The 18720-nt window shown below is 36.7% G+C and overlaps 1 protein-coding gene across 4 annotated transcripts in view; it reads left to right on the forward strand.

Annotated features, from left to right (window-relative positions):
• Nucleotides 1-18720, forward strand: part of OSBPL9 (oxysterol binding protein like 9) — a 149444-nt gene that overhangs the window by 17829 nt on the left and 112895 nt on the right. For all 4 annotated transcript variants that reach the window (XM_057710605.1, XM_057710623.1, XM_057710594.1 and 1 more), the window contains exon 2: nucleotides 8282-8332. In XM_057710605.1, coding sequence (XP_057566588.1) covers nucleotides 8282-8332 — 51 coding nt within the window. The remainder of the gene's footprint in view (nucleotides 1-8281; nucleotides 8333-18720) is intronic.

The raw sequence follows: 18720 nt of genomic DNA on the forward strand, positions 1-18720 counted from the left end.
TCTGGAGGCTGGGAAGTCTAAGATCAAAGCACTGGCAGATTCAGTGTCTGGTGAGGACCTGCTTCCTCCCATGATTACGTGTTGTAACCTCACATGGTAAAAGGGGCAGGGGAGCTCTGTCTTTGGCTTCTTTAATAAGGGTATTAATCACCTCCCAAAAGCCCCATATCCTAATACCATCACCTTGGGGGTTAGGATTTCAACATATGAATTTAGGGAAGGGGACATAAAAGGGGACTGCTGTGAGACCACAGCAGTCAAGCAGTCATGGTATATAATCCTTTTTGTATATTGCTGCATTTGATTTGCTAGTATTTTGTCAAAGATTTTTGTATCTATATTCATTTTAGATATTGGTCTTTTCTTGTGATATCTCTGTCTGGTTTTGGTATCAGAATAATATTGGCCTCATAGAAAAAGCTGGGAAATGTTCTCTCTTTTTCTGTATTTTGGAAGAGTGTGAAAGGTTGGTGTTAATTCTTTTTTTTTTTTTTTTTTTAATTTTTATTTTTATTTTTATTTTTATTTTTATTTTTATTTTTATTTTTATTTTTATTTTTATTTTTGGGGGTACACCAGGTTCAATCAACTGTTTTTATACACATATCCCCATATTCCCTCCCTTCCTTGACGCCCCCCCTCGAGTCCCCCCCACCCTCCCTGCCCCAGTCCTCTAAGGCATCTATACTTTCAGGGATCATTTCTATAGTTGGTGTTAATTCTTTAAACATTTTTTTTAGATTGAAGTATTGTTGAGATGAAATATTAGTTTCAGGTGTATAGCATAATTTGATTTTTTTTCAGATTCTAATCCATGATGAAGTTATAAAATATTGATTATATTCCCTGTGCTGTATATTACATCCTTGTATCTTATCTATTTTATACCTGGTAGTTTGTGCTTCTTAATCCCCTTCCTTATCTTGCCCCTCCCCCATCCCTTTCCCCACTGTTAACCACTAATTTGTTGGCTATATCCATGAGTCTGTTTTGTTATATGCATTTATTTGTTTTATTTCTTAGATTCCACATATAAGTGAAAACACACAGTATTTGTCTTTCTCTGACTTATTTCTCTAAGCATCTGCCTTCCAGGTCCATCCATGTTGTTGCAAATGACAAAACTTCTTTTTTTTTTTTATGGCTGAGTAATATTCCATTGTATATGCATATATGCCAAGTCTTCTTCATCCATTCATCTGTTGATGGACACTTAAGTTGCTTCCATGTCTTGGCTATTGTAAGTAATACTGCTATGAACATTGGGGTCCATATATCTTTTTGAGTTAGTATTTTCATTTTCTTCGGATATATACCCAGGAGTGGAATTGCTAGATGATATGATAGTTCTATTTTAAATTTTTTGAGGAAACTGTACTGTTTTCCATGAGGAAACTCTGTACTGTTTTCCATGGCTGTACCAATTTACATTCCCACTAACAGTGTACTAGGGTTCCTGTTTCTCCATATCCTTGCCAGCATTTGTTATTTGTGTTCTTTATGGTGATAGCCATTCTGACAGTTGTGAGGTGACATCTTATTGTGGGTTTGATTTGCTTTTTGCTGATGATTAGTGACGTTGAGCATCTTTTCATGTGCCTGTTGGCTATCTGTATGTCTTCTTTGGAAAAATGCATATTCAGGTCCTCTGCTCATTTTTAAATCAGTGGCTTTTTTGATAGTGAGTTGTATGAATTCTTTATATATTTTGGGTATTAACCTCTTTTCAGACATGTCATTTGTAAATTTCTTCTCCCATTCAGTAGGTTGCCTTTTTGTTTTGTTGATGGTCTCCTTTGCTGTGCAAAAGCTTTTAAGTTTGATTAAATCCCATTTGTTTATTTTTACCTTTTTCCCTTGCCTGAAGAGACAGTTCCAAAAAAATATTGTTAAGACTTATATCAAAGAGTGTATTGCTTAAGACCTATATCAAAGAGTGTATTGCCTATGTTTTCTTTTAGGAGTTTTATGGTTTCTGGTCTTACATTTGAGTCTTTATACATTTTGAGTTTATTGTTGTGTATGGTGTGAGAAATGTTCTAATTTCATTTTTTTAAATGTAGCTGTCCAGTTTTCCCAGCATCACTTAACTGAAGAGATTTTTTCCCCATTGTATATTCTTGCCTCCTTTTTTGTAGATTAATTGACCATATATGCAAGTGTTTATTTCTGGGCTCTCTATTTTGTTCCATTGATCTATATGTCTGTTTTTGTGCCAGTACCATACTGTTTTGATTACTCTAGCTTTGTCATATAGTCTGAAGTCAGGGAGCATGATACTTCCAGGATTGTTCTCTTTTCTCAAGATTGCTTTAGCTATTTGGGGTCTTTTGTGGTTCCACACAAATTTTAAGATTATTTGTTTTAGTTGTGAAAAATGTCATGGATATTTTCATAGGGATTGCATTAAATCTGTAGATTGCTTTGGGTAGTATGAATATTTTAACAATATTAATTCTTCTAGTCCATAAACATGGGATATCTTTTCATTTATTTGTAATGTCTTCAGTTTCCTTCATTGACTTCTTATAGTTTCCAGAGTATAGGCCTTTTACCTCCTTGTTAAATTTATTCCTAGGTATTAATTCTTTAAACATTTGATAGAATTTATCAGTGAAGCCACCTGGGCCTAGGTTTTTCTTTGTGAGAAGTTTTTTGATTACTAATTCAAACTCTTTACTTAAAGGTTTATCCATATTTTCTACCTCTTCTTTAGTCAGTTTTGTCAGTTTGTGTCTTTCTTGGAATTTGTCCATTTCTTCTAGGTTATTTAATTTGTTGTTCACTGTATTCCTTTAGAACCCTTATTTTTGTAAAGTTGGTAGTAATGTTTCCTTTTTCATTCCTGATTTCAGTAATATGAGTCCTCTTTTTTCCTTGGTTGGTCTAGTTAAGGTTTGTCCACTTTGTTGATATTTGCAAAGAAACAACTTTTGGTTTTTATTGTTTTTTTCTCTGTTGTTTTTTAAAATTTTCTAATTTCATTTATTTCTGTTCTAATTTTTATTATTTCCTTTCTTCTGCTTGCCTTAGGTTTAGTTGCACTACTTTGTGTAATTTCTTAAGGTGAAAGGTTAGGTTATTGATTTGAGATCTTTATTTTTTACTTTAGAGATTTATAGTTATAAATATCCCTCTAAGAATTGCTTTCACTGTATCCTTTATGTTTTGGTAAATTGTGTTTTCATTTTCATTCATCTCAAGTATTTTCAAATTTCCCTTGTTATTTTTTCTTTGAGCTGTTGGTTGTTTAGGAGTGTCATTTAATTTCCACTTATTTGTGAATTTCCCAAATTTCCTTCTGTTATTGAGCTCTTCTTTTAATCCATTTTGGTCAAAGAACATAGTTTATATTATTTCTATTCTTTAAAATTTATTAAAAGTTGTTTTATGGCTTAACCTGTGGTCAGTTCTGGAGAATGTTCCATGTACACTTGCAAAGAATGTCTTTTCAGGAAGTTTCCTTTGAAAGGCACAATCTTTGCACATTGGTTCTCTTCACAGCACACTGGCCTATTCCTAGGAATAGCCTATCCCTAGCTGAAAGGGAGGCTAGAAATGTAATAACCAGCAGGAGAGCCATGTGTTCACTTAAAACTTTGGGTGGAGGATATTATTACTGAAAGAAAGAAGAGGAGAATGGATATTGGGGGACAGGCCTGTCACACACAACAATATGTTGTATTTGTGGTGATTGACTTTGAAACTTTAATACAAATTGTAATCTGAATCAATACCTTGCTGTTATCATTAGGATTAGCATAAGGATTGTTAGAAATAATTTTTGATTGCGTGTCTTGTTGTAACAGAATCCACTGGTCCTTGCAATAATAAGATATAAAACCAGCAAACCCAACCACCAAATCCAACAAGATTTGTTAGTCGTGGAGCCCCTTAGGAATAGAACATATCACCCCTGTACCTCTCTGCTTCATAGGGGATTCTTATCCAGCTGAAAAGATTTTAGCATCTGTTTTCTGAGTGATCCTTTCTTAAGGTGCTGAAGGTGCTGGTTCTTGTGGCTGGAGGCATATTTGTGCCAACTTGCTAAAAAAAATAATTTGTTAGTACGTTTGAGAACATTGCAGCATAGGCCCTGGTAGGAAGATTGCTGGAGTTGGGGTTATGTTGGCCCTGCCTTTCTCTCATCACTACCAGTATTCATCAAAAAGCAAACAACAACAACAACAGGAGGAGGAAAATAAAATAAAAAACAAAACAAAAAACCCCAAACAAACCCTCCTGCAATTCAGTGAATAGCATTGGCTTAGGCAGAGTTGCTTCAGATCAGGGTGTATCTGGAGATCACTTGCAGCTAGGACTTTCTACCTCTCCTCCTCTCAGTGTGTATGCTGTAGTTGTTGCTTCCTTCACGTAGAGGGCATAAGACCTGTGTCAGCTGTACCTCACAGCTTCAAGAACACATAGGAAAGAGCTCTTCCCTCAGCCCCACTAGAAAAGCTCCCTGTGAAAGGACTCTATCCTGCCTTATCCCTGGGGTTGTGGGTCCTGTGTTTGACCAGCTTGGTCAGATAACCGCTCAGCACTCACTGTGTCTAGTGGACTTAATCACATCAGCTTCCCTTTGGCTTCACATTGGAATTAAGTGGGAAGAAAATGAGGGAGAGGGCTCTGTGTCATTATAGAAGAGGAGGAAGATTCAAGGCTAGCAGAGTGCAGGTTTAGTCTGGGAGAATGATTTGCAGGGTAGCCATTCCAAATTGTGCCTGCTGGGTCAAACTCTGCTACATTTTACATATGTAATTTAACTGGGTAATTTACTTGATCTTCCTGGTGATCCTTGATCTCTTTACTTTCATTTGTGATATGTGAATAACCCTTACTATGCAAGGTCTTGTGAGCCTTACTGTGTACAAAGTGCATATCACATAGAGGATATCAGTGAGTGAAAATCTGCTGCTGCTGCTTTTGATGCTGCTGCTGCTTTTGCTATATCATTAATGTCACCACAATCCCTTTTCCCCAAGTCCTCATATTTAACAGTGTTATTTTTCTACAACACACCATTGAGAATGTTTGTAAACCTTCAGTAGCTCTTCATTAACTACTGAATAAAGTTTAATTTCCTTAACTTCTCACTGTTTTTTTGAGACCCTCTGGGACCTGGTCCCCATATCTCCTTTTCAGCCTCATCTCTCCATGTCTCTCTACCTTCCTGTCAACACTCTGTGCTAGGACTATCACTCTGTTGCTGTGCTTGGGCTTTCTCTAGTTGTGGCGAGTGGGGGCTGTTCTTTGTTGTGGTGTGCAGGCTTGTCGTTGTGGTGGCTTCTCTAGTTGCAGAGCACGGGCTCTAGGCATGCAGGCTTCAGTGGTTGTGGTACATGGGCTCAGTAATTGTGGCTCACGGGCTCTAGAGCACAGGCTTAGTAGTTGTGGCTCACAGGCTTAGTTGCTCTGAGGCATGTGGTATCTTCCTGGACCGGGGCTCAAACCCGTATCCCCGGCGTTGGCAGGGGGATTCTTAATCACTGTGCCACCAGGGAATCCCTAAAGTTTTCCATACCTGTGCCTTTGCTGATGTTGTTCCCTTGGCTTGGCATGCCTTCTTTTTCCTACCTTCCCTCTCTTATCAGAAACCTTTATTTTAGTCCCAGATTGAAGCTTGAAACCTGGTCATTTCAATATTGCCTTCCCCGATCTTTTTCCATGGCAGAGAGCCTTCTGTAGTTCATAGTACTTTGTGCCTGTATGCACTTAATTTATTTTTGGTCTATATTACAGTTGTTTACATGCTAGTCTTTTTTTTTTTTTTTTTTTGACATTTTAAAGTAGTCTAGGCCAATTATTTTATAGGATATCCCACATTCTGGATTTGTCTGTTTCCTAGTTATACTTGTTTTAATTATTTTCACTTATCTCTTTCAATGTTTTCTAACTTATAACCCTGTCTTATCCTTTTTCTATTTACTATAATCTAATTTTGTAAAATGGAAGAGGATCAAGGATGTTTGTTACCTTGCTTGAGCTGCATTCTAACTCTCATTGGGTATTTTCAAACCTAATTATTATTTTTGCGTATTGCCTTGACACTTTTGGAGGGAAGATAAGTATAGGGTATGGTAAAAGGGCTGTTAAGTGCTTAGGGAATGTTTTTGTTAACTGTGTTTTTGCCAACTATATTGTTAGTAAAGAATTCTTTTCAACCCTGCTTGATGTTGAGAATGTTTTATAAAATGTATGAGTCGTCCTTATATTTGTAAGTAAGAAGACTCTCTTCAGACTTCTCTTCATTAATAATTTCCTTTTTTAAAATTAATTTGTTTATTGGCTGTGTTAGGTCTTCGTTGCTACACGGACTTTCTCTAATTGTGGCGAGCAGGGGCTACTCTCTCATTGTGGTGGCTTCTCTTGCTGCAGAGCATGCGGGCTCTAGGCACGCAAGCTTCAGTAGTTGTGGCTCATGGGCTCTAGAGCACAGGCTCAGTAGTTGTGGCACACGGGCTTAGTTGCTCCGAGGCATGTGGTATCTTCCTGGACCAGGGCTCGAACCCGTGTCCCCGGCATTGACAGGCAGATTCCATTTCTGAAAATGAATTTCTGTAGCTCAGTACTTTGCTTTTCTGTTTCATTTTTACTTTTTTGAAGAGTGTATACTTTGATTTATCACTGTAATATTGTCACATTGATGAGCTCAGATTTAGTGAAAACAATTACATGGGCTATGTTAACAGCATGTAACGCTACAATGAGAAGGATAAGGCAGATCTTTGTGTACAGACATGCAGATATCTCCAAGAAAGATTGAATTTATTTTTTTAGCTTTATTGAGGTATAATTGACATATAACATTTTTAAGTTTGTGTACAATGTGATGGATTTGATATACATATATATTGTGAAATGATTACCACAATAAGGTTAATTAACACATCCATCATCACCTCTCATAGTTACCTTTTTTTGTGTGTGTGTGGTGAGAACTCTTAAGATCTACTCTTAGCCACCTTCAAGTATACAATATGTATTGTTAACCATAGTCACCGTGCTGTACATTAAATCCCCAAAACTTAGTTCTTATAGCTGGAAGTTTGCCTTGGCTCAGTACAATGGATGTAGGGCATCTATGGTTTAAAGTGGAACAGTTTGCTTCAAAACATAACCCCAGGGAATTCTGTGGTGGTCCAGTGGTTAGGACTTCGAGCTCTTACCACTGAGGGCCCGGATTCAATCCCTGGTCAGGAAACTAAGATCCTGCATGCTGTGTGGCACGGCCAAGGAATTGAAAACAAACAAATAAACAAAAAACAACAAAACCATAACCCCATGATATCAGCTTGTTCTACTTCTTTGTCACATAGTGGAATACAGAAAAATACCAGTTGTTGAGGTATTAAATATTTTTAAAACTTTAGTTATTTGAGGTTTTACTTTATTTTATTACATACAACTAAGTTAATTCTAGGAATATTTACTGAATGTCAACATGGGGCTTATTGCGCAGAACATAGCCTTTGCTTGGCTCAGGCTAGTAGGGGAAAGAAACATAAAGGATAAGCAACATTTTATCAATAAATATTTTTTGAGCACCTGATGTGTTCCAGACAGTGTTCTGAAACATCAGTCAGAGACAGTTTCTATCCCCTAAGGAATGTGCAGTCTTGTGGGTGAGTCAGGCAAGTAACCAGCCATTATAGCACAAGGTGGTGCATGCCACGACAAGGGAGTACAGGAGGCTCCGGGGTCCAAGGATGGGAATTCAAATCAGACAGAGGTAGGGCACTTGATGAGTGATAGTTAGCAAGGCAGAAAAATCAGGGTCAAGGACATTCCAAGCTAAGGAACATTGGATGACAAATCTCAGAGGCAAAAACTGTGACCTACTTGGGGTGTTGCAAAGAGATAAAGTTAAAGCAATGTTTCTCAAAATGTGGTCCTCTGTTTGCTTGAGTCAGAATCATCTGGGAGTGATTCTTTAACCCCTAGGTAATTTGTTACCTTCTAGGTGACTCTTGAACTCACTACAATATGAGAAACAAATTTTAGCTGAGAGTTAAGGGGTATGAAGGAGGAATGAAAATACTGTGTAATATATGCTACAGTTAAGGTACACATAAAATTCTGTGATTAGGTTTATTTGTATAGACTATGAAACATTTTAGACCTCCTAATTCCTATCTTTAAGTGATGGTAGGTTGGGGTGAGGTGGGGATGGGGAGAAGGGAGGAATATTACTATAAAAATTTTGTCTTATCCCTACATTATTCTAAAAACAGTCTGTTTATCTTTTATTCATTGAATGTTTTTGTTTTTCTTTTAGTCCAAGGACAAAATGATGAGAGGCTCTCGCAGAGGATGTGTTAGACTCAGAGTGAGTATTTATTCATTTTTATGAAAACCAATTTTGACAGAAAAAAAAATATTTTGACAGATTCGTGGGAGTCTAAATTTAGTTTAGCCCCTTTGCTTAATTGTTAGGGCAGGCAACTAAGGCTCAGAGAAAAAAGACTTCTCCAGGGTAACTCCAGAACCAGGACTAGAACTCAGTTCTTTTAGTCCATGATTTAATGTTGTATCCTTGACTTAATGCACCTGCTGATTTTTTTAGCCTCTATTTTGTATCCAGGGACAGGGACTGGAAATTAAGTGAGTTGTGGTGTTGTCAACAGAGCAAACAGCAGAAAAAAACTCTGAAAAACCCCCACTTTCAGCTGCTTAGTTCTTCCTGTTCAACACTATTTAATAATGGTTTTTGTAGCGGTGATATCCAATAGCAATATAATGTGAGCCACATATATAATTTAAAATTTTTGTAGTAGTCATATTTAAAAAATAAAAAGCAGGTGAAATTAATTTTAGTAATATATTTTGTTTATGCCAGTATATCCAGAATATTATTTAAACATGTAATCAATAAAAAATTATTAATGAGATATTTTACATTCTTTTTTTCATAGTAAGTCTTTGGAATCCACTATGTCTTTTGCACTTACGGCACATCTTTGTTCAGATTAGCTGCACTTCAGGTGCCCTGTAGCCACATGTGACTAGGGGCTACCTTATTGGACAGTGTAGGCCTATAGCTTCAAGCTGCTTTTAATTGCTTGTTCAGTTTCCACCATTGTTCACATAGCTAAAGACAAGAAAGAATGCAGGGTTGGGGATATAGTATTAGGTCCTACCTCTGTCATAACTTGGTAAATCAGCTTCTAGTGGCCTTTTCTTCTTTTAGGCTCCTGTTGCTTGCTTGCTTGCTTTTTTTTTTTTTTTTAAAGTGAAAACAGGTTTATTTAGAGAGACACAGATTCCACAGACAGAATGCAGTCCGTCTCAGAAAGTGAGAGCAGCCCTGGAAGAAACACACTCCATAGACAGAGTGTAGGCCATCTCAGAAGGCGAGGGGCCCTGAAATATGGGGTGGTTAGTTTTATTATTATTATTTTTTAAGGACTTTTATTGAGATATAATTGACATACAGTAAACTGCATATATTTAAAGTGTATAATTTGATTTTTTTTTCTTGTTAGTAATGTATATATGGCAATCCTGTTGCTTTCTTTCTGCCAGCTTTTCTCTGCACCCTTACTTTTGAAGATATAAATGTCAATATTTGGTAAATATATGATTGCCTTTATTAGCAGTAGTTAATTGGTAGAAATGGGAAATAATTCTGAGAAAGAAACCAAATTCTAGTGGAAAGATTTTGGCGCTGAGATAGGAGTAAGTATGGTGAATTTGCAGGATGGAAATGAGACAGGCTTGTTTTGAACAGATGGTATATATGTGATAGCATAAAGATTTTTGAAAATTCAGCTTATTATACTGTTTACTGTTTTTTTCCCTTTCCTTTGATTTTGCTTTTGCCTTCTTGGTTTAATTGCTTTTCTAAGCACTTGCCATTGACCTCAGTTACCACTCAGTCTGATATTAACTGCTTTCTTGGCTTGAGATAGACTCAGTAGTGAGACTTTGGCAGAGCTGTAGCAAGATAGCTCTTCAGTGGAATTCAATCTGGATTTAGGCTGCTGTCTCATTGCTACATTTAATGTGCTATTTTTTTCTTTTAAATATAGCTTACTTAATTATTAACCCTTGTAACTACCATCTAAGTTAAGAAATAGAATTTGGCCAGTTACCTCGGAGGCCTCTCTGTGTGTCCCATTCAAATTATAGCCACCTCCCTGTGTCTTAAAGTAACCACTGTTCTTTTATAGGAATCACTTCTTGAATTTGCTCTCCTAAATTTTGTATTTTATCTCGCCCGTTTTTAAAACCTTGGTATCTTTTGTTTGTAATTTATCTATTGAAGAATCCAGACCCTTTGAGCTGTAGGAGTTTTCCATAGTGTAGATTTTATTGATTGCATACTGGTGCAATTCAGCATGTTTCTCTGTCTCTGCTTTTCCTGAAAATTGGCAGGTGGATCCAGAGACTGGATCAGACTTAGATTTGATCCCTTTGGCAAGACTATAGGCGGTGTTGTGTTCTTTTATCAGGAAGCACGTAATGTCTGGTTTTTGCTCTTTATTGATATTAGCAACTTTTTTTTTTTTGGCCGCACCATGCAGCTTGCAGTATCTCAGTTCCCCGACCAGGGATTGAACCTGGGCCACGGCAATGAAAGTGCCAAGTACTAACCACTAGACCACCAGGGAACACCCAGATATTACCAACTATTGATGCTCAGTACCTAGATCCATTTGGGGGTTGCAAAATTATATGATATTTTATCATTTTGTTTTAATTTTTATCAGAAATAATTGAATAAGGAAAACACTTCATCTATTATTTGATCACCCAGTGGTACAGTTCAAATAGAATATATATTCAAAAGAATTCAAAGCACAGCCTTGAACAGATATTTGTATACACATGTGCTGTTCATGGAAGCGTTACTCACAATAGCCTAGAGGTGGAAGCAGCCCAGGTGTCCATTTGATGGATGAATGGGTAAACAAAATGTGGTATATACATACAATGGAATACTGTTTAGTCTTAAGAAGGAAAGAAATTTTGACACATGCTACGACATGGATGAACTTTAAGGACATTATGCTGCGTGAAATAAGCCAGTCACAAAAGGACGAATACTGTTTGATTCTACTTATATGAGATACCTAGAGTTGTCAAATTCATGGGAACAGAAAGTGGAATGGTGGTTTTTAGGGGCTGAGGCAAGGGAGATTTGGGATTTCTTGTTTAATGGGTACAGAATTTCATTTTGCGAAGATGAAAAAGTTCTGGAGATGGATGGTTAGGATAGTTGCACAATAATGTGAATGGGCTTAATGGTACTAAACTGAACACTTTAAAAATGTTAAAATGGTAAATTTTATGGTATGTGTACTTTACCACAATTAAAAAACCCCACCATTTATTATCTACAGTTCTGTAGATCAGACATCTCAAAAAGGTTCTCTCCTTGTTGAAATCAAGCTATTGGCCAGGCTGGGCTCTTATCTGGAGGCTCTGAGGAAGACTCCAAGGGGAAAGTCTGCTTCTAGGCTCATTGAGGTTGTTGGCAGAATTCAGTTTCTTGTGGTTACAGGACTGAGGTCCTCATTTTCTTGCTGGCTGTCAGCTTGAGGTCTCCTCTCAACTCTAGAGGCTGCACATTCTCCTTGTCATGTGGCCCCTCCATCTTCAAGTCAGCATGGTGCATGGAATCCTTCTAGTGCTTTAAACTTCTCAGACTTCCCATTTCTGCTACCAGCTGCAGAAAACACTCTGCTTTTTAAAAAATTTATTTATTTATTTATTTATTTTATTGGCTGTGTTGGGTCTTCGTTGCTGTACACGGGCTTTCTCTAGTTGCGGCAAGTGGGGGCCATTCCTCCCTATGGTGTGCGGGCTTCCCATTGTGGTTGCCTCCCCTGCTGCAGAGCATGGGCTCTAGGCACGTGGGCTTCAGTAGTTGCAGCACATGGGCTCAGTAGTTGTGGCTCACGGGCTCTAGAGCGCAGGCTCAACAGTTGTGGCACATGGGCTTAGTTGCTCCATGGCATGTGGGATCTTCCTGGGGCAGGGATTGAACCCATGTCCCCTGCATTGGCAGGCAGACTCTTACTCACTGCGCCACCTAGGGAGACCAACACTCTGCTTTTAAAAGACCTCACGTGATTAGAATAGGATACACCCACCAGATAATCTCCTTTTCGCTGTGTAATCACTTCAGTGATTACTCATCCTGTACATAATCACTGCAGTAACATCTCATTATACTTACAGTTTCTACTCACACTCCAAGGGGAGGAGAGAATACAGGGGCAAGAGTCATGGGGGGTCGGGGGCGGGGGTGATGTTTTAGAATTCTACCACACAGCATGATCAAGAAGAACTAGACATACTTGTGTTTGAATGTTATTTTTGTTCTTCGCTTTGTTGACTGGAAGAGGGAAGCTATCTCTAAGTCTCCTAAGCTTGAGTTTTCTCTCCTTTAAAGTGGAGATTATAATACCCTTGCAGAATTTTGTGAGAATTAGGCACTTGACACATAGGTGGAAGCTGTAAATTAGTGGTACAGTGTGTGTGTGTGTATGTGTGGGTTAAGAGGCTCTGTGGTATTTTCAAGAAGCTGAAGTGCCATTTGGCTTTCTATTTAGGAAACATCTGGAGAGTTTGTTTGCAATATAGGTTCCCAAGTCCCACTCTCTAGAGATATACTGTTTTAGAACTGGGTCTGGAACCTTTATTTTTTTTAATCCCATTATATTTATTTTTTTTAAATTTTTATTTATTTTATTTTTGGCTGCATTGGGTCTTCATTGCTGTGCATGGGCTTCCTCTTGTTGTGGTGAGCGGGGTCTACTCTTTGTCGCAGTGCATGGGCTTCTCATTGCGGTGGCTTCTCTTGTTGCAGAGCATAGGCTCTAGGTTCACGGGCTTCAGTAGTTGTGGCACATGGGCTTAGTTGCTCTGTGGCATGTGGGATCTTCCCGGACCAGGGCTTGAACCGTGTCCCCTACATTGGCAGGCAGATTCTTAACCACTGTGCTGCCAGGGAAGCGCCTGGAACCTTTATTTTTAAACAGATTCTCGAGGTGATTTTGTTGTGCATCGAAGATTGGGAGCACTGGTGTAGTAGAATCAGAGAGACCTGGAGCTGAATCTCGCTCAGCTATACTCCTTACTGACTCTGTGCCTTTGGACAAATTTCTTAACCTCTATGAAAATAAGACTTGCAGGGTTGTGAGGTTTAGCAGTTATGTATGTACAGAGTTTGGCACATAGCACATATCCAATACATGATAACTGGTGTGGATGGTAATGATGATGACAGTGGTGGTGATAGTTAATGCACCTATCATCTAGATTCCAAATGAGCTTAATGAGCTGTCATTGACCCACAGCACAGATCTCTCGCCGCCTCTCCATCCATCCTATCCTATGTTCCAGCCACCGTGTACTTCTTCATGTTTCCTCATTGCTTCTGACATATATTTTTCTTATGTCAGGAATGTTCTGTGCCTTTATCTGGTGAGCTCATCTTTTAAGAGACTTTTCAAATGGTATTTCTTCATGAAGCATTCCTGATCCACATCCTTCTAACAGATTTGGTTCTCTTCCATTTTTCAGTTATATCCATGAAAGTACTTTTACATGATATTACATGCTAAGTAGCCTGTTTTCCCTGCTCAATAGAGAGTTCCCATCCACTGTCATAAGTGCCTGATACATTGTAGGTAGGTACTCAAAAAATGCTTATTGTTTTCATGTGTTTATAAAGATAAGGAATACATTTTGGGGAATCTGTCTTTACTATAGTTTACATACAAAAGAAGTATAGAAGTTATGTTAAACACAGCATGATGTATTTTCTTAAAAAAAAAAGAAAAGCAAAATACCCATGTGGTTTTAGGCTACATGAAAGGAGAATAGGGAAAGGAACCCATAATTATTAAGGAAGCTCTTTGGATTAGTTACTGTGCTGGCTGATTTTCATTGACATTCCCATGATAATCCTCTTAGGCCAACGGTGTTTTTTCAATTTACAAATGAGGAAACTGAGAGTCATACTACATTTAGTAACTTACCAAAGTCACACAGTTAGTGAATGGTGAATCTGGGATTGAACTTGGGTCTGTCTCATTCCAAAACTCTGTTCAGTCCTTAATGTTACCAGGCTCCTATTCTTTTTTTTTTTTTTTTTTTCCTGTTTTTTTTTTGGCTGTACCATGCAGCATGAGGGATCTTAGTTCCCTGAGCAGGGATCAAACCTGTACCCCCTGCAGTGGAAGCACGGAATCTTAACCACTGGACCATCAGGGATGTCCCTAGGCTCCTATTCTTCTTGACTAGAAGAGTCAATGCAGGCACTCCAACCTGGATGCAATGACGTGTAAAACCAGTGGAGGAAAACAGAAGATTAAAAAACCATTTCCTTCCCCTCTACTTTCTTTGATTGTGTTGGTGGCAAAGTGTGGCCACTAGATGGTGCCCTTGCCTTCATGGAAAAGTAGAATGTTGGTTGAGTCCTGGGGTCTGATTTTTTTCTGTCATGGGACTCAACCAAAACAAAATGTTTATATTTCCAGGTAAAATCTGAAAAATGGAGAAGCAGTAGCATTAAAGAGGCAGTGTAGGGTAGAGACAAGAACAGACCAAAAATGAAATGGAATTCAAATCCGGATTCTGCCACTTACTAGCTTTGTGACTTCAGGCAATTCATCTATTCAGATCTGAGTCCTGTTTTCTTTAGCTCTGGAATGGCCTCATGTCATTTACTCATATAACTATGAATATCAAATTAACTGATACATTTAAAAGTATCCATACACAGTGTTTGGGACTTAGGTTCTTCTTGTTTTTTTTTTTTCATTCATAATAAATGACTTAGGTTCTTAATGAATTGTAGTTACTATTGTAATTAATAATTCCCACTGGTAAGATGAATCTCAGCTTCTGAAGAATTCTGCAAGGCCCTAGGAATCACCAAAGTAATCACTAAGTGCATTGTTGAGTTTTCGAAAACTATTAATCCATATGTGATTTAAAGTAACTTTTTTTTATCCAATCCAATGAAACTGAGTACTCCATTTATCAATTGTACTGGTTATCAGAGTTGAGTGATCCTGTGAGGGATGTGTAATTTGTATTCTCTTCTTTTAGTCCATCACAAGAGAGGTCAGCAGTGTACCATGATGGATTATTAATAGTTTTAGCACTGACTTCTTCCAGTGTCTTATTTCAGTGATTCTACATTATTTTTTCATGTTGACATCTCTGGCATTGGGACACATTTTATAATCATTGACAACTAAGAATGGATGCAATTAGGTATTTCTAAATTAATGTATAACCTTAAGAATGTCCTCCCCCCCATCCTCTTAGATCTGCATCCTGTCTGCATCCTTTTGTCAATTGTTTTGTCATTTCATTATGAAAAATTACTCTATTGATTTATGCCTTTTTTGTTAATTCACTAGCTATTTTGGAAGCATCATCTCTTCTCTGTGAATTTGACCCTGAAAATGTCCCTTCTTGGGCAAGATGTAAACATCTATTTAATCTCTGTAATTGGTACATAGATGTCATTAGTGTTATATTTTCTGAATGTTTTATAATAGTTTATGACTATAAATTAAAAATTAAAAAATAAAGTGATGAAAAAAGATATTCCAGGAAAATATTAACCAAAGGAAATCTAGGAAATAGTATTAACATCAGAAGTAATAGACTTTAAGTCTTGCCTGTATTGATTTCATAAAGTAAACCTAAATTTCATTCTAGGAATTGTGTAGCCTTGCAGGTCTGCAGCTTCTAGATAAAAATCCCTGGGAATCTAATAATAAAGTCTTGGTGGTAAATAAATAACTAAATAAATAAATAATAGACTTTAAGAAAAAAATTAGAATTTTATGGAAAAAGAGAATATCCAAACCCAGTGTCACGTATATAACATTCTTTGACAGCAGTAGAATAAATTAGAAATCCTTTAACAAAACAGTAGACACATGCCACCTCACATGCATACTTGTAAATAATTCATTGGTAGAGGTAGAAATTATAATGGAAATTATGAAATATTTAAACCTGAATGATAAGGAAGGTATCACATATTAAAACTGCGTCTAAGGCAGTCTATGATTTATAATATTAAATGAATATATTATAAAACAGATTTGAAAATTAATGAGCTATGCATTACATTCAAAAAATTAGAAAAAGAAAAAAGTAATGATAAGGAAAGTAGAAACAGAAAATGAAAGTTTTAGGCTGAAGTCGCTTATTAATGTAGATGTCAAAATCTTGAACAAAATACAGCAAACCATACCCAGTAATGTATAAACAAAAAGTATTATGACCAAACAGTTTATTCTGGGAAGACTAGGATGCTAATTTTATAATTAATTAAGATGATTTACCATATTAACAGATTAAAAAGGAAAATTACATGACCATCTGAATAAATGCAGAAGCAGCAGTGAATAAAATGAAACATGCATTGAAGATCAAGCAAGCTAGGAATAGAAGAGAACATTCTTAACCTGACAAGGAGTATTTGCTAAAATGCTCCAGTGTACCTAATAGTGAAATAGTAGAAGCATTCTCTTTAGAAGCAGCAGCAAGACAGAGGTGCCTACTTTTCCTCTTTCTTTTCTTTTTTTAAATTGAAGTATAGCTCATTCACAATATTATTAGTTTCAGATACACAGCATAGTGATTCAGTATTTTTGCAGATTATATTCCATTATAGGTTATTTCAAGATAATGGCTGTAATTCCCTATGCTATACAGTATATCCTTGTTGCTTATCTATTTTATACATAGTAGTTTGTATCTGTTAATCCCATACTCCTAATTTGTCCTTTCTCCCTTCTCCCCTTGATAACCACAAGTTTGTTATGTATATCTGTCTGTTTTGCATATACATTTATTTGTAATATTTTTTAGATTCCACATATAAGTGATATCATATAGTGTTTGTCTGACTTATTTCAGTAAGCATAATCTCTGGATCCATTCATGCTGCAAATGACTATTTCATTCTTTTTTATGACTAATATTCCATTGTTTAAGTATGTGTGTGTGTACATGTACATATATATGTATACACACACACACACCCCACGTCTTCTTAATCCAGTTGTCTGTTGACGGGCACTTGAATTGCTTCCATGTCTTGGCTATTGTAGATAGTGCTGCTGTGAACATTGGGGTGCGTGTATCTTTTCCAATTAGTGTTTGTTTTTCTCTGGATACATACCTGGGAGTGGAATTGCTGGATTGTATGGTAGTTCTATTTTTAGTTTTTTTGAGGCACCTCTATACTGTTTTCCATAGTGGCTGCACCAATTTACATTCCCACTAACAGTGTACAATGGTTCCTTTTTCTCCATATCCTCTCCAACTTTTGCTATTTGTAGACTTTTTTGATGATAGCCATTATGACAGGTGTGAGGTGATATCTCATTGTGGTTTAGATTTGCGTTTCTCTAATAATTAGCAATGTTGAGCATCTTTTCATGTCCCTGTTAGCCATCTGTATGTCTTCTTTGGAAAAAAGTCTGTTCAAGTCTTCTTTGATTGAGTTGTTTGGTTGGTTTGTTTGTTTTGATACTAAGTTGTATGAGCTGTCTGTATATTTTGGATATTAACCCCTTGTTGGTTGCATGATTTGCAAATACTTTCTTCTATACCACAGGTTGTCTTCTTGTTTTGTTGGTGGTTTCCTTTGCTGTGAAAAAGATTTTAAGTTTAATTAGGCCCCATTTGTGTTCTTTTGTTTTTATTTATTTATTTATTTTTGCCCTGGGAGACTGATCCAAGAAAATGCTGCTACAGTTTATGTCAAGAGTGTTCAACCTGTGTTCTCTTCTAGGAGTTTAAACCATTTTGAGTTTATTTTTGTATATGCTGTGAGGGAATGTTATAATCTCATTATTTTATTTGTGACTTTCATTGTCCAGTTTTCCCAGCACCACTTATTGAAGAGATTGTCTTTTCTCCATTGTATATTCTTGCCTCCTTTGTCATAGATTAATAGACCATAGGTGTGTGGGTTTATTTCTGGGATCTCTATTCTGTTCCATTGATCAGTGAGTGTGTTTTTTGTGCCAATACCATGCTGTTTTAATTACTGTAGCTATACAGTATAGTCTGAAGTGTGGAAGGTATATACCTTCAGCTTTGTCTTTTTTTTCAAGATTGTTTTGGCAATTAAGGCTCTTTTGTGGTTCCACATGAATTTTAGGGTTATTTGTTCTAGTTCTATTAAAAATGTCATGAGTATTTTGATAGGGATTGCTGCTTCTCTAAATATGGTACTCTGGAGGTCCTGAGGAATGCTTTAAGATAAGAAAAGATACAAAAGATATAAAGTTTGGAAGAAAGAATCAAAATTAGTATTTGCAGATGACGTTTCTGTAACTGTGCTAGGGGTCCTGGCAAACATATAACACAAGAGTTAGAAACAAAAGAATTCAAAGAAAAAGGGTTGGAAGTGAAGAATAAACATTATTGATATTTGCAAATGATATGATTGTCTACATTAAAAAAATCCACAAGAATCTACATAAATACTATTAAATATCTCACTTTCAGTAAAGCCATGTGGTGCAGCCAAAAAATAAATACACAAATAAAAATTTAAAAAAAAGAATTCTATTTATAATAGTAACAAGAACTCTTAAGTCACCTAGAAATATATTTTATAAGATAAATGTATTCCTTTGATGGAGAAAAAAATATAAACATCATTGAAAGACTACAGGAAGATCTGAATATAGAGAAAGCTATTTCATCTTCCTGCTTATTAGA

The sequence above is a fragment of the Hippopotamus amphibius genome, chromosome 1, assembly GCF_030028045.1.
Source record: "Hippopotamus amphibius kiboko isolate mHipAmp2 chromosome 1, mHipAmp2.hap2, whole genome shotgun sequence".
Lineage (NCBI taxonomy): Eukaryota > Metazoa > Chordata > Mammalia > Artiodactyla > Hippopotamidae > Hippopotamus > Hippopotamus amphibius.